The sequence below is a fragment of the Condylura cristata genome, unplaced genomic scaffold (genome assembly GCF_000260355.1).
Source record: "Condylura cristata isolate star-nosed mole 26May11 unplaced genomic scaffold, ConCri1.0 scaffold00026, whole genome shotgun sequence".
Lineage (NCBI taxonomy): Eukaryota > Metazoa > Chordata > Mammalia > Eulipotyphla > Talpidae > Condylura > Condylura cristata.
The window spans coordinates 20,260,628-20,285,103 of NW_004567127.1; the positions used below are offsets into that span (position 1 = coordinate 20,260,628).

Here is a 24,476-nt window from a genome sequence, read left to right on the forward strand (position 1 = left end):
GAGGATGCGCCCCCCCTCCCCAACGCCACCCCAATCTGGGCGCGCCGCGGGTACTCCTCTCCCTCCCTACTGGGCCTAAGGGATACAGCAAGCTCTCGCTGCGCTCGGGGCTCATCCACCAGCCCGGGAGGAAAAGGGGGAGGAGAGAAAGAAGGGCGGCGGGGGGAGGAGTTTCTCCGGGCCGGAGCCCTCGGTGGGGACGGCGAAGGAGGAGCGCCCATCCCCCCGCGCGCTGATTGCTGTGGCGCCCTGCCCGTCCCCGCCCGCGTGTGTGCGAGAGGGAGCGAGCGTGCTGGGTCAGCCCGATGGGGGTAATCGAGGGTTTCGGGGACGCCGAGCGGCGCTTTCCTCTTCCCTGTGAGTGAGGGAGGGAAGTCAGCGGCTCCAGCCCCCGGCCACTTTCCCTGCGCGATCCCGGGAGCTCCCTGCAGGAGGTGAAAGTCCTCGGCGGGTCTGGATGGCGTAGTTGCGCCGAGGCGCTGCAGCTGCCGGAGTTCGCTGCGGCCGAGCGCTGGGCGGGGAAACTTCTCTCAGCTTTTCTCCAACTTGAGGCGGGTGGATCTCCGCTTGACACGCCGCCTCCACGGTAGGTGCGGGCCGGGTGCCGCAGCTCTACCGCCCGCACCGGGACGCTCCTCGCCTCGCCTCTAGCCCCGCGCCTGTCCGGGCCGCTGGCTCTGCAGGCTGCGGGGTGCCCGTCGTTGCCGCACGGGGTCCGTGCCCGCTCGAAGGAGGGGGTCACCCGGGCTGCCCGGACTCCCCGACTCGCGAGGGCAGCGTGAGTCCGGCGGTGTTTACGTCGGGAGGAGCGGGGACCCGCGGCGGGCGGTGCGCGGGGAGTGGCCGCGCGGGTGGCAGCGCTCGGGTGATGCGCTGTGGCGGGGGCGACGTCTCCGCGCCCGCCCGCACGCTGACTCCCCGCGGCTTCCCCTGACCCGTGCGGGGCAAGCTGGTCGCTTCCTCCGCGGCGCGTGACAGCGGCGGTCGGGGAGGTTTGTTGTGGGTTTGCACTTCAGGGCTGCTGAGGAGGCTGCGGCCCGGGGACTGGCGCTCCAGCGTGAGCTGCGCTCGCTGCAACCGCGCCCTCGGGTGCCCTGCGGGCGGGGCCAAGCGCCGCTTCCTGGAGCTCCCGCCTGAAGCGCGCCCCTGCTTAACTTATTATTTGCCCAACCCAGTTAATTTTGGAGGCTTCTCTTAACGTGTTCATTTGGTGAAAACAAACAAAAATTTGGACTGTCGCTAGGAGATTCTGCTTGCAGTCTTGTTCTATTTAGGACATTTGCCCCATTCTAGAATCACTTCGTGAGGGAGCCGGCTCGTCAACCTCGATAGAAAAGAACTTAATGGATACAGTATATGCAAAAAATCCCATAAGCCTGAGAATAGAAAAATCACTTCATTTCCTCAGGTGTGAAATGGGAATAATAATAGTACTGGCCTCATACTGTTTCTGTGAGATGGAAAGATTTAGTATGTGTGAAGTGCTAGCCCCGCGCCTGTCGCGCAGCGAGCACCGCCCGGGTGTCAGCGCGTTTAGTCTCGAGCTCTCGGGAGGTACCAGCGGGTGAAGGAGGCAGAGGGTGGTTAAGAGTAATAGGGATGGCGGAGCGCGCGCATGCTGAGCTCCATCTCCTTTCCAAGAAGGGAAGTTTGGGAGAAGTCTCCACAGTAGCAAAGCACATGCCAAGACCTTTTGATTTTCTCGAAATGGTACTTTAGACTGCAGTGACTTCCGTGTGAAATTAGCTATTTCTTTGGAGAAAAGAGAAAAGCCAAGGTTGATAGAGCTGCCACCGTGTGCCAGATACGCTGCGGAAAACCTTAGGGACATTATCGCACTTAACCGGCAGTGGTAAAAATAGCCCATTTTACAGATGAGACTCTGGAGGTTAGTTACTTGCCCAAGTTTCTACACAACTTTCTGTTTTGTTCTGTCAGAATCCAGTGTTAATCGCAGGGCAGAGAACTTAACTCCAAATGCATTCAGATTTGTGTGCAGGCAGCCCAGAAAGAAGTCTCCCAACCCATTCAGCTTCCCTCTTCAATGGGACACTATCTCTTGAGACAAGAATACTCACCTGTAATTAATTTAAATGATAGGCTTAGTTGGTTGCCAAATTACAGCTCCTTTGAAATTGGCTTTCTTTTATTAATGGGACTGTGTTTTGGTATTAATTAATATGGATCTTTACTCTTAATTTCTCTTACTAATTCTCCAGACAATGTTGGTCAGCGTTACTTGGCTTCCTTAGGAAACAGCTTGAGGTTGGCACAGGAGGTAGGGAAATAATTCTTACCCCCTGAAGGGCTATTAAAATGAAATTGATTTCATGCCATTGTGTTAGTTAAAGGATGTTGCTCTGTTTCTTGGTGTTTTCTGCTTTTGGCTTTGATGCCGCATTGTTTAGTATTTCAAGGCTTCAGCATATTTTCAGCCCTTCAACTTGTCTTTGTCATTTGTCAACTTCAATTTTTCCTGTTTTGATGGAATCTGACCATCATGTGGCAGCTTTGCTTAACAACTTTTGATCCAGCTCATGTTTTTAAGATGTAAAAATCGACTACTTTTGACCCGGACACTTCAAAGGTAACCGCTGTTGAGTTCATTGTTATTTTGACTATTAGCCAATAGGGGGAGCAAAACACTCTTGTTGTCTGTGAAGCACAAGAACCAGTTGTTCGGGTATCACGCATACCCTTCAGAAGTGGAAAATGTTGCTTTATCTAGCAGAATCACCAAGTCACTTTCTGAGTATGGGGGAGAATTGCATTTAATTGCAGCTGATCTCAGTGAGAATAACTTTGAGGGCAGGCCTATATGTTGGCTACAGGTCAAGAACTCTGGTGGCTGGCCAGTGTTAAGTGTACCCACATGCTGCTGTTCTCATTTGTCTTCCATAAGAGGTGTATTTAAACGAATTTTGTGTGCTTTGAATAATTGTTCAAGTTATGTAGGAGAACTGGGAAGCTTCCAGAGGAAGCTGTTGTGTTCTTTTGGAATGATGTTGTCTTTCGTGGAAAACTGGATATAGTGAATTTGATCTCTGGGAGGTTGATGCAATCAGAGTCTCATCATTATCATTTTCCCTGAACATCTTCCAAATGCAAGACAATAAGGGGTTGCTATCCTGAGTAACAGTGAAATCTTCAGAGACTTGTATTTCATATTTGTGTCGAGCATAGGTGTGACAACTCTAGACAAATATACAGTAGCCAATATATAATATAGATAATGTTTAAGTATAATATAGACAATATTTAAGAATTAACATGTTTGGAAACTGACTCAAAAGAGATTTTAATCTTTGCCTGCAGTTTAGTAGCCAGTTTCCTGTCTTGTTTTTTGTTTATCAGTAGTTAAGTTTTGACTTTACTGTTTTCGTTTAGCAAGCCCAGTAGATTCTATTTTAAAATAACTTTCAAATTCAGTCCCTTCCTACTAAAACTTTACATGTCAGAGTAGCATCTTATTTAGAATTTAATTTAGTCTTCCATGCTTTCTGCTAGTTGACTCATTTAGCAAGTGTTTATCAGCCCCCTTCTCCCTAATGGGTTTATGGTTCCTGGTCTTGGAGTTTGGCAAATTAGCAGTCCTCTTTCAATTCTGTGATAGCAGGGGGCCAAGAGGCCTTAAGGCTTCCTAGGGTTTTGTCAACGAAAGCCTTAATATATTGACAAAATTGGTTTGCTTAAAAGAAGCTCTTGCCCATTCTTTGTAAGGCTCAGGAATTAATCTTTCCCTTTTGCATGCAAACTTGCTTCTGACTTGTAAAAACCAGGGACAGCATTCTTTCTGAGGGTAGAATATACTGGCAAACAGGGACCTCAGATATTCTTTGAACACTAAGCAGGGCATCAACCACTGAGTTCTTCAGTACCTAAGTGATGACCAGTTTCCTGGGATCATATATATGTGGAGTCCTGAAGTTAGGTTTCAAGCTCAAGGAATGGGAGTTAGAATTTAGTGGATGATTGGTAAGTATTGCTGTAATATTTTTCCTGACTTTGCTCTGTGGTCATTTGGAATTATCCTCCTTCTTGGTAACTCATTTTGAAATGTATTTTTTTTTCTTTTTCATTGCTAGTGGGCCAAAACTAATTGTAATTGTCAGATTCATTAGTTAATGACGACAGACTTTTCTTATTCTGTAAGTTATTTTAAAAAATGATTTTATTGCTGTTTTCTTCTGTCCCTGCAGCATTATTTTTATACTTGTAAAAAACTTTTTGAAAATTTGAAACTTAAGTACTAATGGCTTTTTAAAATGTGCATGAATCCGGTTAGGTAAAAGTTTTTAGGGGTTTTAACCTTAAAATCAATATTGTATTGCTTCTAGAAACAGGGATATTTTGGAACGTGACCTTAAGATTATACGAAAGGCTAGCTTTTCACAAATGACAGCCTTTAATGCTTTCCGTGAGGGCGTTTGTGGTTCTGAAAGAAAATTACTGCACCAAACCCATGGCAGTAATTTCTCTGGTTCCACATCTTCAGAGTAACACTTGGAATGATAGCATCTTTTCTTCATAGCATTTCATAAAACACATGTTATTGCTAATTTGTTTGGTTTATAGTCAAGCTGAAATAAATCACACAGCTTGGAAAGACCTTCCAAAAAGGATCTGTGTCCATTTCCTGGACTCTGGCCATTTCTAGATTTCTTGTTTTATATCTTTTGAAATAGCACATTTGTTTGTTAACTGACATTGAGCTTTATTTTCTGTTTGCAAAATCTTTGCTTACGTTCAAGCACACACTTCCAAGCATTCTTTTTGCTCTTAGAGATAGTAATGGTTCTTATCTCTTACCTAAGATATGTGCAATGCCCATATTTGAAACAACATTCATAAAAGATCACTCTTAGGGGGAGGGAAATGCACTGGACTATGGTGATGGCACAGGGGTGATTTGGTGATGGGAAGCCCACGGAGATTACAACTGAGATGAAAAAATGCACAGAATGATGTAAAAGTGAACAATTATATTATTTAAAAAACCACTAAATATATATTTTATGGAAAAAAAATCACTCTCATTTCGACCTTATTTTTCATTTTTTATTCATCAGTTTCCAGGCCAAAAATCATATGGGTAAGCTTACAAGGGATGAGGACTATGTTTAAAATCAAGGTTGTCTCTGAAGTCTGAGCCCCAGAACCATGCCCTCAAGTTTACCCTGTTATCTCCTGCTTAAGATAATCATAACAGGGACAAAAAGTCAGGTCCGGAAAGCTTCTTTGCCTCTGGAAAGAGGACTGACAATTCATTCTTGGGATTTAATGTTAAAAGTCTGAAATGCTAGTTCTGTCTTCAATTTAAGAAAAAGTGTGATGCTCTAGCAGCGTTTACTCTCCCCAGCTCTTGGACACAGGACTTTGCAGGAGGGAGACGCACCTGCTCCTTTGTCCTTCCAAACACATATGCAGTTCATTTTCCTGGTGCATACAGGAAGTCATGTTTGTGTGAAACTGCAGATGGACCATTTGTAAAAACACTTGAAAGCTGATGAGTCCTTAAAAATGATCTTTACAAAACAGTCTTCATAGATACTAGTGCTTGACTTTCCTGTTGATGAGTGCGCCCCTGAGAAGGATGCAGTTTACAGGTGTTGTGATGACTAGTTAGCAGTTAAGAACACTGCTGACCCAGGTGAGGCTCTAGCAGATCTTGGGATTTCTTTTTTAATTTTAATTCTTATTATTTTATTAATAGAAACTTGATGAGTTCTCAGTTCCATTTGGTGTGTTGAAAGATTTCCTTTTGGGAGTATAATTTTGTTAGTTAGTGATTTATGCCTTTTGACAGTATGGAATTGGTCATTGGATGTAAAAATACACTAGTGGTTAATCTGCAAATTTCATTTCATAATTAACTGATGATTGCTCGAGCAGAATGTGACTTGTTTTTTCATCCTTGGAAGGTTATTTGAAGTGAAAGACTTAGATTCTAATTTCAAAGCCCTAAATGCTTTTTTTTTTTTAAGTTTTGTTTAGTTATACATATAAGAACTGGGTGTAGGCCAGAGTTGTGGGGGAGGGGGGGTGTGAGGATTCACCTGAGACAGAGTGGGGAGGAGAACAGGTGGATCTACTGAAATAACTGCAGAGGGGAGCAGCGGGCACAAAGGGAGAGGTCTTTTGTGCCTGTGGGTCAGCTCCCTGGCCAGGAATTGAACTCTTGGGTGTGGTAGCTGCAGATAGCTTGATAGTGCTGTCTTTAACCCCTGCACTACCAGGGAGGCCCCAAAGCCCTAAATACTTTTGTGTGATAACTCTGTATACTTAAGAGTTATTTCTTTTCCGTTTTATTTCTTTAAAACAAAACATGCTTACACACAAAACTCTTCTGAAAAAATATTGGACGGTCTTCTGATAGGGGCAATAAGAAATAGAAAAGACAGAACTAGCAGGCAAATTATAAATGAGACACACAGCAGGGGAAGGAGAGGTAAGAGCTCAAAAACAGGGGAAGGAAGAGCACGAGGGACTATGGTGGTGGCTCATGGGTGAGGTGGTGATGGGAGGTTTATGTGGATTATACCTGAGGGGAGAAATCAATTGTACAAAAATGAACAGTGATGTAAGAAAAGAGAAAAAAAAAACCAACTCTCTTCAGAGTGTCCATTATTAATAAATGTGTCTCATTTTGTTGTATTAGACCATGCACTTGACTGGCAAATTAAATTAAATGGGGAGAGAAAGCACCTTGACTCATATATGCATTTTGCATCATTGTAGTATGAGGTCTTCCCTTTGTGTGTGGGAGAAGTTTCTGATCTTCTAAATGGGCATGTTTACAGTTGCCAGCCTTTTGCCAAAACCTTTCTGTGCAGAATATCATGTTTGTTTTCTTATTTTTGTTTCACAGAGATGTAGTTATTTATGGTGTATTCATAGTATACCACCTGAATCACAAAAAAGTGCTTCGGCTATAGTCTGTATTGTGAAGGCACACCTGTCTCTTTGTTTTGAGTCCAAGCTATACAGTCACTGCAGGTGCAGCAGTCATTGGGTAATGCACCATGCTTTTGACTCAGGAGCTGCGGAGGGATGACATGCTTGATTGGTTCATGCTTTTCTTGATTTATGTCTTGAAAGTTTGTGGCATCATTATTAGGTAGGTGGTAGATCTCAAAGAAATTAAAGGCAAGTATTTCAGTGTGTGGGCTAAAGGAGATTTCCGGTAGAACCAGTTCTACCAATTCTTAAAAATGCTTCCAGAACATGTCCTCTATAGGTTGCATGCTGGGTTGAGTTTTTGATAATGTTCAGATGGATGATAATTGATCACAAAGCAGGATCCCACTTAGCTTAACCCAGTGGAGACTAGGAAAAGGGGGGTAGTGAGGTGAGGTTTCTAATTTGTTAGGAGGAAACTCATTTTGCATGATAATAAGGGATTTAAATATTTTCTTTGGAATTAATACAGATTTCAAGTAGGCATATAGGTAGAAACTCTGCAAAAGAAATTTTGCTAAGGTTGAGGTTCTGTAGTTGGCAAATTTTATAACCCCGAAGATCCTGTTCTCTGAAGCCAGGAAAAAGCAGTCTGTTTCCAATTATATATCACAAAAATAGGGAAATTAAGCCAAGAAAAATGATCATTTGGGGGTTGGGCTGCTTTTTTGTAGAGTAAAGGAGAAAGTTTTATAGATGCATGTTTAAAGAAAAAATGGGTTAGTTTTTCTGTTGGCTTTCAAATTTTTCTCAAGCATTCTATATTGGAAATGAAGAATAATTTTGGGATTAAAGACTTTGTCCTTCTTCAGCTGCTTTTTGTTTTTTCAAGAGCAAACAGAAGAACAGTTAGGCAGCTTCTGCTGGCACTAAAGGCTTTGGCCTTAGGGTTTCGGGGACACAGCTAGCAGTGAAGTTTTTTCCTCACTGAATGGTGCCAGGTCATGGTCTCCTAGGATCATAACAGGCAGTTGGTGTTCAGTGGCTTTTTGCTGTACTTCTTAGCACACTTTGAACAGAAATGGATGCGGGCAGCTTAGCATCATTCAGCCCAGAGAGAAAAACTAAGGGTGCTAGGAGAAGAGAATGGCAGGAAGAAACCGGAGTGGACTTGGGTGGTGTGTGGGTGGGTGAGTACCTTGTCCTCAGCACTTGTCAGAACAACCAGTCTTTCCAGTGCCTGCTGCCACTTTCAGGATTAGTTGGTGGTCCCATCAGCTCCTACCCACGTGCCAACTGAGACATCTTTCCACATCTTTCCACCAGCAGAAGCCGTCACCCCCAGCAGATTTTAGTTCCTGTTTCTCACACCTTACACCTCCAGAGTGTTGAATAAAACTTTCCTGAAGGTGCTGAGTCTTTGAAAACCAGGGAGGGACTCCTGGGGGTTAGCTGTTGTCTGTGACCTCTGCCTGCACCTGGCAGGTTCCCACACCCACCTCACTGCCACAGGGCACTAGCACAGTTGCAAAGTGTGAAATTTCTTGCTTGTTCTCAGTCAGTATCTTCATTGCCCTCTCTGATACTCAACTCACCTTTTTGCTTGGTCTCCCTGGACTACTTACCTTCCTGGCTCACCTCTCTTCTGTTCTCCTCTTCAATGCATAATCCCTCTGTGCTGGCATTAACCATGATTCCACCTTCCCTCACCCTTTTTTTTTTGAGTCATTTAGTCACTCACATCCCCTGCCTCTGTGACCATGCCCGTTCCGGCCAGACACTATTTCCAGCCACTTATCTGGTAGTTCTTTAGCTTTCTCTGTTAAAACTAATTCAAAACCCTACATACTATTTTACTGCCATCCAGTCAATGGCACTAAACTGGGAGCCTTGGTCAGACTGTTAAAGGGCAATCCTGGTAGGAAATGGGATGCCTGATTGTGGGTCCTCACCTGTGTGCTTAATGGGACTTATAATAAGACTCAACTGCAGATGCACACACAAAGATTGATAAAGGGTTTATTTACAAAAGAATGGGAAATGAAGAAATGAATATTCAGGGAGAAAGAGAGGGAGATAGATTGGTGAATGCTGCCTACCAGTTCCACTGATCTGGAGTCCCAGTGGCATGCCCAGAGCCGGTGAAAAGCCAAGAGCCAAGCCAAGAGCCAAACCAAGAGCCAAGAGACCTCCAAGGCCACATGTCTGCTTTTATACCAAACCTGGTTGCTTAACTCTACTCTCAGTTCTCAGCAACCCTCTCTTTGGTGATGACGGGATTTGTAGTTCCTGGTGTCTTTATGGCTTTGGTCTGGAGTAGGAGTGGAGTCTTCAAAACCTGTGTGGAGTTCCTTCAGGGAATCCTTTCCCCTTAACAATACCCCGCATCCTCTGCTTGTTCCCTGGAGCCAAATCCCACCAGCTCCACCATGGTTGACACTGTGGCCCTTGTCAGCTGGCCGGGTCCTCTCCATTTCCAAGGCATCATCTGTACTTCCAGTGGTTTTCTGGTAACTGCAGCATCTTTATCTCTGATTATGCATCCACTGTGGTTGGTATCTCCTAAAACCGGTTGTTTTTCTCCCTTATAAGAGTCTGTTTATCCTTTCAGGTTGTATCCTCTGTGGGTGCTTTTGGTGAAGCCTCTGGTGACTCTTCCTGGCTTCGATGGCTTCTGCCCTCCATTTCTGTTACAGTATTTCCTCTGCATAGTTGTTCTTTTACAATAGTTCTGGTGACAGCCTTATTTCTTCCTCTGTCAGCTTGTGGCTTACCTACAACAGGACTGAGTCTTACCATCTTTGTATCCTGGGTGTGTTGCCTGGTCTTTACATGTAATTTATGCTGTTAACTTGTATTCTTCAACTCAGTTCTACTTGAGTTAAAGTGTTGGGGAAAGACCAAGTTTACAGTTGATACAAATCATAACTCAGGAAAAGTAAAGGGAATAATCTCAGCACCATAGAACGGGGGGATAGAGTGGATTCCACGTTGAGAACAGCCAAGTAAGAGAGGTATTTTGCCCAAGAAAGAGCACTCAGAGCAGGGAGTAGTGCTTCCTTCTTTGTTTCTCTGTAATATTCTCTACCCAATAGCCAAAATGGTGCTGACAAAACCTACGTCAGATCTTGCCATTCCTCTGTTTAAAACTTTCTTGTCTTTGGGCCCTCCCTTGTAGCGCAGCGGGTTAAAGCACAGCACTAAGAAGCTTAAGCCCTTCCACATGAGTTTGATCCTCGCCTGCCCCGAGGAGATCCACATGGCGTGGCAGACCTCTCCTGACCCGCCTGCTGCTCCCCTCAGCAGTGTACTTCGTCGATCTGCCTGTTCTGCTCCCCACTCTGTTCCTGGTGAATCCTCTCACCCTCTGCATCTCTGGCCTGTAACCCAATTCTGTATGAATAAATAAAAAAATCTTTAAAAACAACAACAACAACAAAAAAACTTTCTTGTCTTTTTCAGAATAAAAAACCAAATCCTTGCAATGATCTGTAAAGCCCTACACTACACAGCCAGCATGAATCCCTTGCTTGTTACCTCTTTGACTTCACTCTTCCCCTCCCTGACTTGCTCACTCTGTTCAGTTGCTCGGCCTGTTGGTGGTCCTCAAGAACGCCAGTCATGTTCTGCCTCAGGGCCTTTGCTTGTGCTGTTTTCTATGCTTGGAATGTTTTTCTCCCAAATGTCAACAGAGTTCAATTCCCTCATCAAAACAAAAGACCTCTTCTACTTTTCCCCCTCCTCTTTGCTTTGTTTGTTTTCTTAATATTTATCTCTATCATGCATACAATTATATGCTGTATTTACTCTGTCTCCATGAACAGGACTGTAAGCTCCACCAGGGTAGATTTTTATATGTTTTGTTTTCTTTTGAACCCTATACCTGGAACTGCCCTGGCATGAAGCAGGTACTCGATGAATATTTGTTTGGTGAATAAGTGAGAAGAAGCAAGAATTTTGTGACTGTTTCTAAGCCGCCATTAAATATACATGTGCTGCCTTAAAGGAAAGCTGTCAGATCTGTGGGGAAGGAGAATCTGATTTTTAAAAAGCTTCATTAAAGACTTGTCAGACTAGAGCACTGGCCTCTTTCTAATTGTTTGACTTGAAGCGTCAACCAGGGACTCTCCCAGTCTTGCAAGCGGTTTGGGAAGATTCCCATTGTACCTCCAACAGGCTTGGACTTGCTCTGATTTCCCTCTCCTGTGGTTTGTCCTTTAACCCATGGGGCTCCACAGATGAAAAGTAAACACAGCATTAAAGGAAAGAGCTGGGAGAGAGGGGATGGGCAGAGAAGCCGAATTTCCTTGTGGCCCTGACATCTTTCCTTGGCTCTGGGCCTGTGTGCAGGGCCGCTCACCATTCCTTCCAGACTTGCTGGGCTTTGGGGCAGTGCTCTAGGGAATAGCTGAGAGACCACTAGGCCAGATGACTGTTGAGTTTTGCTTTGATATTCCAATTTCTTTGAAAAGAAATGTTAACTTTGAAGGAAAAGGACAATGAAGAAAGCATTTTTAAGATTAAATCACCACCTTCATTTTGAAGAGAAATTTTAACCCTCCTTAAAACAGAGGATTGCAGTTGAAATGACTACCTGCTTTTAGTGGAACCAGAGAGGAGTTAAGACTGGTCCTGGAAAATCCAAGACTTAAATCCAAGGGGTATAAATTATGGTTCTGAACGAAGAAGTACCAGATTCTTATGGGTGGGTGAGGAGCATAATTTATATTTTGCTAATTGTGACATTCGAGTGATTGACCTCCATTTCTTGGGCGATAACATCATTATGGCTAATACAGAGCCCTCCTTATCACCACAGGAGGCGAGCCAGGGAAGCCAAAGACTGAGGAGGAAATTAAGGGCCACGTCCAAAGCCGGCAGCATTCAAAACTATCAAATTGAACATAATTGTCTTGAATGGAGTTGAGGTATCAGTGGCCTCGTTAAATCATAACTACCATTTCCTGACCCCTAAGAAACTACTAGGTATTAAGTGCTTTGCATGTTACTAATTTACTTGACCCTCATAACAACCCCACTAGGTTACACTGCTAGGAAGAGGCAGGGCAGGGATTTGAAGAGGTTTGGGGTCCCCACACTTTGCACTCTACTCTCAGCTGATCCTACAACGCACCCTGCATGACCTCCCTGCAGGACCTCAGCATGTGCTGTCCCTGCTGCCTGGGAGTGTCCCTTCAGATGTTGTCATAGCTCTGCCTCTTCTGTTCAGATACCACCTCACTGAGAGGCCTTCCCTGACCACCCTGTCTAAAGTGGCACCCCTTTTGTCCTACTCTTTTTCCTTAATCTGCTTTATTAATCTGTTATAGAACTTAAACCATCACTTGACACATTCTTGTTTGTTGTCTTGTCTCCCCCATTTGTAGGTAAACCCCAAGGACACACTGTCACGTTAAGTCCCTGGAGCCCTGAATAGTTCTTGGCATGTGGTAGATGCTAGTCAATGTTGTTAACTGAATGGATGAAGTTAAATAAAAGGGCTGACTGACTCTTACTACCTGGTTCAAAAGAAGACAACTTATCCCTTATGTCAGGTCTAATCAGGTGGTCTCTGGTTGGGGTCCACAGTGGAGGAACTTGCTTGTCATGACTAAGAGTGTAGAATCAGACATAGCTGGGCTGAAAAGCTGGTGCCAGGAATTACTGTGACCTTGGTGTGATTTAGCATATATTGAAGCCTCTTTTTTTTTTTTTCATTTTAAGTGGTGTAAAGGAATCTATGCCTTTGGATTGTTGAACTGATGAAATAAGAAATTATAAAACACACAGTAGGCATGCAGCAGAGGATAATGGAGATGTTTTGTGGGGGTAGAAAAATCAAGCAGTGTGTGAGTCTCTCATGGGATGGAGAATGTGGTGTGAACACATGAACTGCCAGAGAATAATTGCAAAGCAGCACGTGACACGCACGTGACACGTCCTGGCTGCATTATGAGACTTTCTCATTTTTTGGTTTGTGAGTTTATAAAATTAAAGGGCTGGAGGTGATGTTATCTATTTCTAACATTCTGAGTTGGTGCCAAGTGGAAGATAAAATGGAACAAATTATATGCAAATGTAAAGACACAGACTATTCACAGTCAAATGGGATTAATTGCAAGTGGCTTTTGGAATGAGATGAGGAGAACCAGTTGGGAGTTGGAGGCATGGAGTCAAAATGGCAATTTTGACAAAATGGGCAGCTTCCACAAAATTCAGGCTCTCTGTGTTTATATTGCTCAGAAGATAATTCATCTAAGTATTTTTTGTTATATAAATTATGCATGATAAATAGCTAATTTAGTCTTAGTTTTTTATTTACACTTAGGTTGTCAAGTTGAGTGTTTTTCTTGGATAATACTTCCTAGTTTTGTAAAGTCATTCCTGCTAGCCATTACACCATCATGCACTTCAAATTTCCTCAAGTGAGGTTGTAACTTCATTTTAGAGAAAGGATTCAGATTGCTTGTTAATCCATAGAATTACAAGTAAAGTATGAAGTAAGAAATAAAGTAGGACTGAAAGGTTTTTCTCATTTGATCCTTTTATGTTAGAGATGAAGAAGAAATTAAAGCCCAGACAGAATAAAGTGACTGGTGTAAACTCCTGCCTCTCTTCCTTTGAGGCAGCCTGAGGTATAAGTTCTCACACACAGTAATTATTAGTTGATGTATCATTTATTATGGAGAAACATTCTGATAATTCACCATTCTTCCATACTACTTTACATACTACTCTACTAATGTACACAGTAGTATTTTCTATTTGCCATCCATTATGATGCCCACCATGTGCCAAGTGGTGAGCTGGAGTGGTCGGATGTCTGGGAAGGCCGTACCAGGAAGGAAAGAGAATTACATGAAGACTCACCTGCATGGTTGAATGACTCAGTTTAATGTTTTAGTTTAATTTCCAGGGAATTGGAGGCTTCCTTAAAGAAGTAACATTTATGTCAAGACCTAGAAGATACTAAAAAGTGACCATGTTAGGGTGCCAAGGAGGTCCTTGACTTCCAACACAACAGACATTACTTCTGGAAGGAAGTATGGGCTTGACCATTTTGTGGGACTGAATTAAAGCTGGAGTGCAGAGTGTGACGTTCAACAGCCATGTGAAGTGAAGGTCATGGTCTTTATACTGACAGTAGTGGGCAGCCGTTGAAGAAGGATTTTAATTTTTTTTAAAGATTTATTTATTTAATCATACAGAACTGGGGTATAGGCTAGAGGTTTGGGGTGGTGAGAGGATCCCCCAGAGACAGAGTGGGGAGCAGAACAGGCAGACTGACTAGGTACACTGCTGAGTGGAGCAGCGGGTGGGTCAGGAGAGGTCTGCAGTGCCATGTGGGTCAGCTCCAGGGCAGGCGGGGATTGAACTCATGCTGAAGTGGCTTTAGCTTCTTAGTGCTGTGCTTTAACCTGCTGCGCCCTCAGGGAGGGCCCCCCTTTTTTCCCATTTTTTTAAAGACTTATTTATTTATGCATACAAGAGCTAGGGTACAGGCCACAAGTGCAGGGATGGTGAGAGGATTCACCAGAGTCAGAATGGGGAGCGGAACAGGCAGAATGACTGAAACACACTGCTGAGGGGAGCAGCGGGCGAGACAGATGAGGTCTGCTGGGCCATGTGGGTCAATTCCCTTGCCAGGGACCAAATTGCAGAGGCTGCAGATAGCTTCATAGTGCAGTATTTAACCATTTGCACCACCATGGAGGGCCCGATTTTATTCTTTGTATTTCATGTACTTGGGCTGCTGAATTCTTTCTTTACCAGATAATACCAGTTAAATAACTGGTGGGTGGTGAGGACTACACCTACTCTTAAGAAAATTTTATTTTGGAATTCAGCAAGAGGAATTTAAAAAATATGCTTAATTAGCATCATGTTAGGCTATTGCTAGAGTGTTAATTCTGAATTCATATGTTTGCTGATTCCTGTGAATATAAATTTGTGTGTCTATGGATCCACACACATACATCATAACTTCTTTACCCATTCATCCTGTGGATGAAAACTTGAGTTATTTCCATGTTTTGGTTATTGTAAATAATGCTGTTGTGAACATGGGGCTGGACTCCTACTTGTATTGAGTTTGGAATCATCATTAGTTTCCAGTGAAACTGGAGAGAAAGGTAAGAAAAAACAAAAACAAATTAAATCCCAGAAATAGTCAGAATATTACCAAGCTGTTCATAAAGGTAGTAAAGCTACTACTTCAATATTTCTGGTATACAAGACTCTGGTTGAGGTGACCCACACAGCACCTCTCCTGTCTCGCCCACTGCTCCCCTCAGCAGTGTACTTCCTCCATCTGCCTGTTCTGCTCCCCACTCTGTCTCTGGTGAATCCTCTCACCATACAAAACTCTGGTTGTTTTTAAAACTGTTATGTCTTTGAATAGTGCCTGATAGGTAGTTATAGGTATCTTTGTTGCATATGGATTTGGTTGGTCATGATTCCAAAGATCTATTACCCAAACCGAGGACTTTTCCTGTGTGCCAAATCTATCTGAAGACAGGATTTGGAATTGTTCAGTTTATCTGTGTAGTAGAGAAATCTGGGAGTTGGGGTGTGACTTGGTAAGGTGGCTTTGCTTTCCCCACGTGCAGGTCTTAAAGGGCACCCAAATGTCATCAGCTAAATAACAGTATCTGTTCAACATCCTGTATACTCCTTTTACAGGTTTCCAAGCTAGATACTGATGTCATCCATCCTGCCTCTTTTTGAAGTCCCCTAGACAACATGCTGAACAACCATCAGAACATTTCTGCTACCAGCTTTTATTTAACCATTTGAAGACCTAACAGTGTATTTCTCGTCAGAAAATTCATCCAAATGGCAGAAACATTTTAATGATCTGTTAGAAAACCATTTCATGTGGAAGATACCAAAGACTTTAAAAAAAGCAAGTGTTATTTATTGTCTGAGTTTAGAGAATGGAAATGTTTTTATTTCATTGAATACATCTCCTTCTTTATCTTCAAATTTGAGTATTTCCCAATGGGCGTGTTAACAGTCTCAGCGTTAGATGTAGACAACACAGATTGTGCTGCATCTTACCCTTTGCATCTTGGCAGAAATTGGCCTCTTCCCACATTACTAAGGATCAATTATTTATTGTAGGTGCCATCCACAGTCCTGAAGTGATCAGTTGGGGATCATCATGATTAGTGTGGAGTTCACATGTCAATGTGGAAGTGCCATTGTCCGAGAGCAGCCATTGCGGCTTCCCTCTCTCAGAATGTTCTGTTTGCAGGTTGGATATCGATGGGGAGAAAGTGGTGTCTACTTTATGGTAACTGATTGTATTGTAGTAGCCATCTAAGAAGTTAGTCATTTTCCTACGGCCTACTTTTTTTTCTTTAATTTTTAAATTTTTTACATCATTCTTCATTTTGTGCATGCCTACTGCAAACTTTTAACCTATGACTGGAGACTGTGTTGCCCATTTTCCCTCTAAGGGATTATTTTACAGAATGGTGTGGGTAAAGGGTTTCAGCTCTTCCCAGTCATTAAGCGTGCACTCTGCTGGATCCCTGGGGATTTAGGAAGGACTCTCAGTTCAGTGGTCTTAGAAATAGACAAAGAGGAACTCTGAATTTTAAGAATTAGTAGCACATTTATCTTTTTAAAAGAAATCTGTTTTGCTCTCTGAATTTTCTTTTGTTCATTTGTGAATATTCTGGTATGCTTTAACTGGAACATACTAATTTGAAATTGGGGCAAAATGATTTTTACACAGTTGCCCCCAAATTGTCCTTTCACGATCTCAGAGTGTTCTATTTATATTTCTAAAGGAAGCATTTAGTTTATAAAGTTCAAAGAGATTTAGTGTGGTTAGAAAACCAGAGTGGGGAGTCCCTGGCCTTAATTTCTGTTGTGCTATAACTTCTGAAGAGAAAGAGGAGTGTGTATTTCTCAAGTTTTATTTCACATTACGACTTTCTGGAAGCCTCTAACCATTCTGCATTCTTCTAATTGGGCAAGCAATGCCTATGTGGTGTGCTAAGGCTCTGTGAGCGCAGGTCTTGGCCCGAACTGAAGTTCCACTGAACTTTTTCTTCTTCTCGGCCTTAGGATCCTGTCACCACATTGGGAAGATTAGACAAAAGCTCTCTGCAGTTTATTTTCTTTTTGAACAAGTTACATTGTGGAGGGACTTTTAAGCTAAAAGAAGAAAAGCTCCCTCGTTGTTAGAAGCAGTGTGTAGTTTCAACTTGCCTTGGACTTCCTCGGAGATGTTTTAAGATCCGCTGTAAACTTGCTGTGGTTTGCCTTTGGGCATCACCTTGTTTAGCTTGGCACGATTATATCAATAATTGCTGCATTTTAATAATTGCCCAATATTCTCATCAGCAATTTGCAGTTTATATATATAAGTGTGTGTGTGTATGTATATATATATGTGTATATATGTGTGTGTGTATATATATATATACACACACACATATATATATATTTTAAAGATTTATTTATATATGCATGCAAGAGCTGGGGTACAGGCCAGAGGTGTGGGGGTGAGAGAATTCACTAGAGACAGAGTGGGAGCACAGGCAGATGTACTGAAACACACTGCTGAGGGGAGCAGCAGGTGGGTCAGGCAGGGTCTGCTACATCATGTGGGTCAGCAATCTGGGCGGGGATCCAACTCTTGCTGCAGTAGCTTCATGGTACTGTGCTTTTTTTCATGGTACCGTTGTGCCACCAGGCAGGGCTTATTGCAGTCTATTTACCAGATCCTTTTGCCTAGGCCTGATTTAAACCCCTAGATTAACACATGACCACATATCCTCTGTAGCTTTGGGCTGGGTGATGCAGGCTCCATGAATATTCCCACAGGCTGCATGCTGGTTAGTTTGTGTTCCAAACCACCCACTGGGAAGCCATCTTCTTTTGAGATCTCCTTACAAGATCTTACTTTTTTTTTTTTTTTAAAGATTTATTTATTTATTCATATAGAACTGGGGTACAGGCCAGAGATGTGGAGGGTGAGAGGATTCACCAGAGACAGAGTGGGGAGCAGAACAGGCAGATCGACGAAGTACACTGCTGAGGGGAGCAGCGGGCGGGTCAGGAGATGTCTGCCACGCCATGTGGTCACCTCCGGGGCAGGCGGGAATCGAACTCATGAGGAAGTGGCTTTTAGATTCTCAGTGCGGTGCTTTAACCCGCTGTGCCACCGGGGAGGGCCACAAGATCTTACTTTTTATAAAAATTAACCTTTGTGAACTGATGAAACTCAACAAAAATAAACAACCCCATCAAAAAGTGGGTAGGAGAGCTAAAAAGACACTTCTCCAAAGAGGAAATGCAGATGGTCAACAAGCATATGAAAAAATGTTCAACATGACTGGTAATAAGGGAGATGCAAATTAAAACCACAATGAGATACCACCTCACCCAGTGAGAATGGCACATCTTCAAACAACTAGCAACAACAAATGTTGGCGAGGAGGTGGAGAAAAAGGAACTCTCCTGCACTGCTGGTGGGAATGCAAACTAGTACATTCACTATGGAAAACTGGAGGTTCCTCAAACTGCAAAACACGGAGCTTCCATATGACCCAGCAATCCCACTCCTAGGTATCTACCCAAAAGACACAAAAACACTGATTGAAAAAGACACTTGCACCCCCATGTTTATTGCTGCAAAATACCGGGTGGTTTCACTCATAGCAGGAGAGAAAATAATAATAATGAACAGCTATATACCAGAGACATTTTATGGGGGTGGAGTGGGGAATGGGATCAAAAGCAGTGAGGAGAAGGAAATGCACTGGACTATGGTGATGGCACAAGGGTGGTTTGGTGATGGGAAGCCCAGGGGATTACAACTGAGATGGAAAAATGCACAAAATGATGTAAAAATAAACTATTATATATATATATATATATGAATTGACCTTTGTGTTTGGTGTCCTCTTTTTGAGAGGACTTTCCTTATTGACCCATTCAGGAAATACAAGTTTTTGAACAGGAAAAGTAGGGGCCAGTTCATTTTGCTGTTGCTGACTTTTAATTTAACAGAGGAGACTTCATTCATCTGCGGGGATGTGGAATTATGGTGACAGAAATGTTGGACTGGAAGGCATGATTAAAGTCAACTTTATAGCTTCTAAAATATTATTTAGTCAGTTACAATTTTTGAAGAAAATCTTTGCCACCAGTGACTTGTGCCTCAACTTGACTGGCACTTTTGTTCCTTTGGTGGTTGCATTCTTTAACTTGTCTCCTTGTTTTTGGTCTGTTGTAATGCTTACTGTGCAGTCAACAAAAGATTGAACTGATTTTAAAGAAGTTAAGAATTCCAGAAATAGCTGTACTCCAATGTTTCTACTTGACAGGTTAAAACATACCTTAAAGTGAGGTATGTAGTGATAATAGTAGTGATAATAACAACTAGTTATTAGTAGTGATAATAACAACTAACATTCTAGTAGTGATAATAACAACTAACATTCACTGATAGCATATTATATACTAGGTACTGTCTTAAGCATGGTATATATTAATGACACATATTAATGCACTTGCAGCAACCGTAGGGTATGCAGAGTAACTTGCCCAACATTGCCCATTTGGTAGATAACCAAGCAAGTTCACAGTCAGGCAGGTTTTTAATTGTCATCATAATTCATATTCTGTTAATGCTAATTAATTATAACGTTAGTAATAGTGTTAATATTAATCACCATCCTATGGTAAGATTAAACCACAGTGCCCCCAGCACCTATAATAAATTGAAGCATACATAAAAACTTCTTTTTGAAATTAGAATTTTATTGTTACTATTTCTGAATAGGTAATACTTGCACATGCTAGCACACCCAAATGAGAATTCAGTGGGTAGGATCTTGTCCCCTCTGACCAGTCACCTGGTTTCCCTCCTTCTCACTGGTACTTAGTATTATTCCTATAAAAAGCTATTTTAAATATCCTTTTCTTAACTGATGTAGTGAACCATTTTTTTCTTAAAATTTATTTTTGCATACAAAAACTGGGGTATAGGCCAAAGGTATTGGAGGAGGGGTGGGTGTGTGAGGACTCACTAGAGACAGAGTGGGGAGCAGAACAGGCAGATTGATTGAAATACACTGCTGAGGGGAGCCGCATGTCGATGAGATAGAAGAAGTCTGCTGCGCCACGTGGATCATCTCCCTGGCTGGGGATTGAACTCGCGCTGCAGTGACTGCAGATAGCTTCATAGTGCTGAGATTTAAGTCCTTGTGCCACCAGGGAGGCCCTAGTGAATGAACCATTTAACAAGAATTTTATTAACCACTTTTTCTATATTTTTTGTACTGGATCTACAAGTGCCCAAACTAGCTTTGTCTCTGAATGTAACGAGCTAGTTCTACAGATGTTATTTCTTCTTCTAGGGTACCAAGGTTGCAATTCCCAGCTATTTGAGGTGGTTCCTTTCTAGGAACCTTTCATGACCCTGTCTTGCCTAGGGCAGGGTCTCTGTGATTTTGTCCAATCTGGGGATCACTTTTAGTCCTGGTAAGAAGGGATCATGTTCTCACATGGTGCCTAGAACATAGTAGGTGCTCAAGAAATGGTTGTTGAACTGAACATCTCCTGTGGATTGTGCCAGCTGAGGAAGATATGCCAAAGGAGGGAAGGTTTAGGACCACAGGAGTGATGTTCCAGTTACACAAACCCACAAAGCGTGTCATACAAGGCTATAAATAGGAAAAGGTCAGAAAGGACCTTTTGGATGCTATGAGATAGCTTCAGATGAACTTGCTAGCAAATAGCTGAAGTAAAAATCTTTTAATTTTTCAGGTTAATTGCGATCTGTCATTACAACATTAAATTAAATCTCCAATTAGAGTTATTTGTTCCTGGCATCAGGCAATTCATGTATCAAGTATCCTTGATGACTTTTGTGCCACCACATGACTGATATTGTGTTACAGGTGCACCTTGATTTTCCTAGATATTCCTGTAACTGTTATAGAAACACAAAGACTTAACAACGTCAAAGATAAGCATGTCTTTTAAAACAAGTCTTTATTAGGTAGTTACTATCCCACCTCACTTTGCTTTGCATACTCTCTTAGCATTTTTTAAAAAAGATTGATTTATTTGTGCATACAGAATTGGGGTACAAGCCAGAGGTGCAGGGACGGTGAGAGGATTCACCAGACAGAATGGAGAGCAGAACAGGCAGATCGTCGAAGTGCACTGCTGAGGGGAGCAGCTGGTGGGTCAGGAGAGGTCTGTCACGCCATGTGGGTCACCTCCAGGGCGGGGATTGAACTCATGCTGAGGTGGCTTTAGCTTCTTAGTGCTGTGCTTTAACCCACTGCACCACCAGGGAGGGCCCTCTCAGTATTTTTAAAGGTAAATTTATCTTAAACTTTATAGAAATTCTTTCATTTTAATGTGTGTTTGTTTAAAAAAGAAGTTCCTATATCAAGTTTTCTTCCTGAAAATGTTCTTAACTTTTACAGGCAACTTGAAAATTGGAAAGAGGGATTTTTAAGGCCACTTCTGATTTGTCAAGACTGTGATCTGAACAGCTAGAGGCTGTGTTAACTGCACAAGACACACTTTTGAAGAAATAAAAATGGCTTCTCGTCATGTGATTGTTGTGTTTGCTCTGATGAGTTCCTGTCTTGCTACTGCAGGTAAGTTGCATACTCTAAATTGTATGTTCATTATGTTCTTTTGTATATATTTTCCCCCTGTCTCTTCGGTTTAGAAAAATTTAGGACATGTTCATGAAAGCCTTGAGTATTTGCCTCTTCAGGAACAGTACTGATACTTGGTACATTTGCTGTGTTCTGCATTAGGCGGCTGGAATGCGCCATATTGACATGGTAAGGCAGTGCTTAACCAGCCTTCAGTACTGAGGTGGATAGAGAACATATATGCTGTTAAATTCCACTTAATTTTGTTACACACTTTTATTACATTTACTTTCTTGTTATGTCCAACATTTTCAGGAGATTCTTTTTGTTATTTTCTTTAGTATAAAGTAAATAGATCTAGGTAGAGACCAATCTAGATGGAAAGTACTTAATTTCGCTTATTTTACGTTATTTTAAAACATTTTTTTATAATGTACTTTTTATAAGATTTATTTATTTATGCATATAGGAATTAGGGCACAGAGGATTCAGAGTGGGGAGCAGAACAGGCAGATCTACTGAAATACACTTCTGATGGGAGCAGCAGGCGAGACAGGAGAGGTCTGCTGTCATGGGGTCAGCTCCCTGACCCAGGATCAAGCTCGTTCTAAAGTGGCTGTGGACAGCCTCATAGTGCTGTGCTTCAACCTGTTGGTTCACCAGGGAGGGTCCACTAAAAGTGATCTTGAAAAAATAGTAGAGTGAGAGAGAGCTCTTAGTGGAAAATTTGCTGTTTTGATGACATGTTTAATCATACCTCGTAAACTGAGCTAACTTTTTTTTGTTTTCATGCATACCAGGGATTGACTAAAACATAACTGAAGGAGGTACTTCATGGGAAAGTGTTGATTGGGGTGCTCTGTGAAACCTACATGTATTTGATAGTGAGTCAGTCTGCTTAAGATGTTTTATCCTCTTTCAAGCCTAAGGGAATTTTTTTTTTTGATTTTTTACATACTCAGAGCTCTGCTGAGGTGGAAGGTACCAGCAAGTTACAGTGTTTATAGTATGAGGCAAATGATTTCTAGCGTAGAGGTAGAGATGTCTTTTTGAGCAACTTAATGGGTCTAAGAAATGAATGGAGGAAGAAATGTCTTGTATGTACTGATCCTCAGTAGCTTTCTGAGTAGGCTCAGCATTTACAAAATACTATGGGGGGTACTCTGGGGGGTACTCTGGATGAGCTGAGGATGATAATAGTAATAATAATAATGATGGTGAATATTCATCATAGATGAAATACTGAGTGCCAGGCCCCAGTCAAACTGCTTTATACATGTTATCTCACTTCATGTTCATACCTACCCTGAGCAGAATGGGTACTTTGTTTTTCCCCTGCTTACAGATGAGTTGAAAGTTGAAGCATAGGCAGGTGAATTAACTTCCTCAAGGTCAATAGCCAAGAAGTGGCAGATTTAACTGTAAGTATGCTTAGTCTGAGTCTGCAGATGACACCCTTAACACTCTGTTCTGCTAGGGAATACTGATCAGAAGGGTGTTGGCTTTTGAAAGAATGATAATGGGGTTGCTTTATGCCATCCGTGCCTTATTGAAACAGCAAGCAAATAACTTATTCACAGAGTCCCTGCTAAGTGCAACATCTAGTACTAGTCCCTCAAGGATATACAAAGAATTCTAAGAATTATCCTTTTTCTGGGGTCGCTGTACTAGTTAGGCATGTCAGACATCACCAGATTACAAAGTAATCCAGACAGAATCTACACAGGAGAAAGCATTGGTTTGATCAGATGGGCGAGGAATGCCTAGCACAGCATAGGCAAAATTAGTTGCTGCTGATTTGTATTTTTTACTGAGTGGTTGAATATAGCAGGTGGGTTGTGTGGGTGGAGGTAAGTATGAGACTTGTGAATTTCCTTTTGAGTTTTACCCCTATAGCCAAAAGCATACATTGCTTAATCTAACAGTTTAAGTGGTGGCCTCAGAGTGTGGGGCTGGATGGGAACAGGCCTCCTGAGCTTCAGAGACAACAGTGCTGGGCACATAGGCTGACTTTAGCAAGGACTTGCCTCTGTTGGGTAATTTACTTTGTCTTGTGAAACCTTATGAAGTAGGTATTAGTGTCATCACCTGCATTTTACAAACAAGGAAACTCACTCTATTTGGTTAATTATATAAAGTCTCATAGCTAATAAGTGGCAGAGCAAAAACTTGAATCCACACAGTTTGCTCTAAGTGCAACCAGTCCATTATTCCACTGGAGTCTCTGTTAGAGACTCTAGTGGGAGATGAACAAACGGTTTAGTTTGATTATTAAATGCCACGTGAGTAGCCACCAAGAGACATCCTGGGTGCACATTAAAGCTCCTGTGGCCTCTGAGAGATGTGTACAAGTCACCAGAGTGGAAGAACTTTACTTAAAGCTGGAGCACAGCAGAGAACATAAATGAGCCTGAGTTGGAGTAGTGGGAGCTTGCTTGTCCCAGCCCGATGGGTTGCATTGACCCCCAGTGAGGTCCTTTCCTTCTCTGCTTGCCGCTCATGGTGAAGGAGGCAGGGACAGTGAGCTGGCTCTCAGGGATAGTGCTTACTTTGACAAAACTCATCCTTTCCCTTCCTGCCCTAGGTCCTCGGCTATTGTGCACCACTTTGGGGAGGGCAGGCAGTGCTGTTAGTGAACAAGGGCTGTGAAGGGACCCTTATGCCTGCTAATTAGAGATGACTTTGGGTTTTGGCACCTTCGAGCCTGTAGTCTATCGAAGAAAAGTGGGAAGATTAAAAGAAAAATGTAGCTGTTTGCTCCTGCAGGCTTAAGGTTCACTGATCATTTTAAAAATGATTCAGTTACCAAAAAAGAGAATAAAAATGCTTCTGCTGCACATCTTTAAAAAATATTAACTGTTGCCTCTGCAGCTTGCCTGAGTCAGGTAGGGCTGTGTTGTCAGGAGCCTTAAGGAAAAGAGGCACACATGAATTTAGGGA

At 42.5% G+C, this 24,476-nt stretch overlaps 1 protein-coding gene across 1 annotated transcript in view; it reads left to right on the plus strand.

Moving 5' to 3' along the window:
* The first annotated feature begins 325 nt into the window (after nucleotides 1-325).
* Nucleotides 326-24,476, plus strand: part of TGFBR3 (transforming growth factor, beta receptor III) — a 179,671-nt gene continuing 155,520 nt past the window's right edge. The window contains exons 1-2 of the mRNA XM_012730162.1: nucleotides 326-586; nucleotides 21,357-21,533. Of these exons, the coding sequence (XP_012585616.1) occupies nucleotides 21,473-21,533 (61 nt within the window). The 5' untranslated portion in view covers nucleotides 326-586; nucleotides 21,357-21,472. The remainder of the gene's footprint in view (nucleotides 587-21,356; nucleotides 21,534-24,476) is intronic.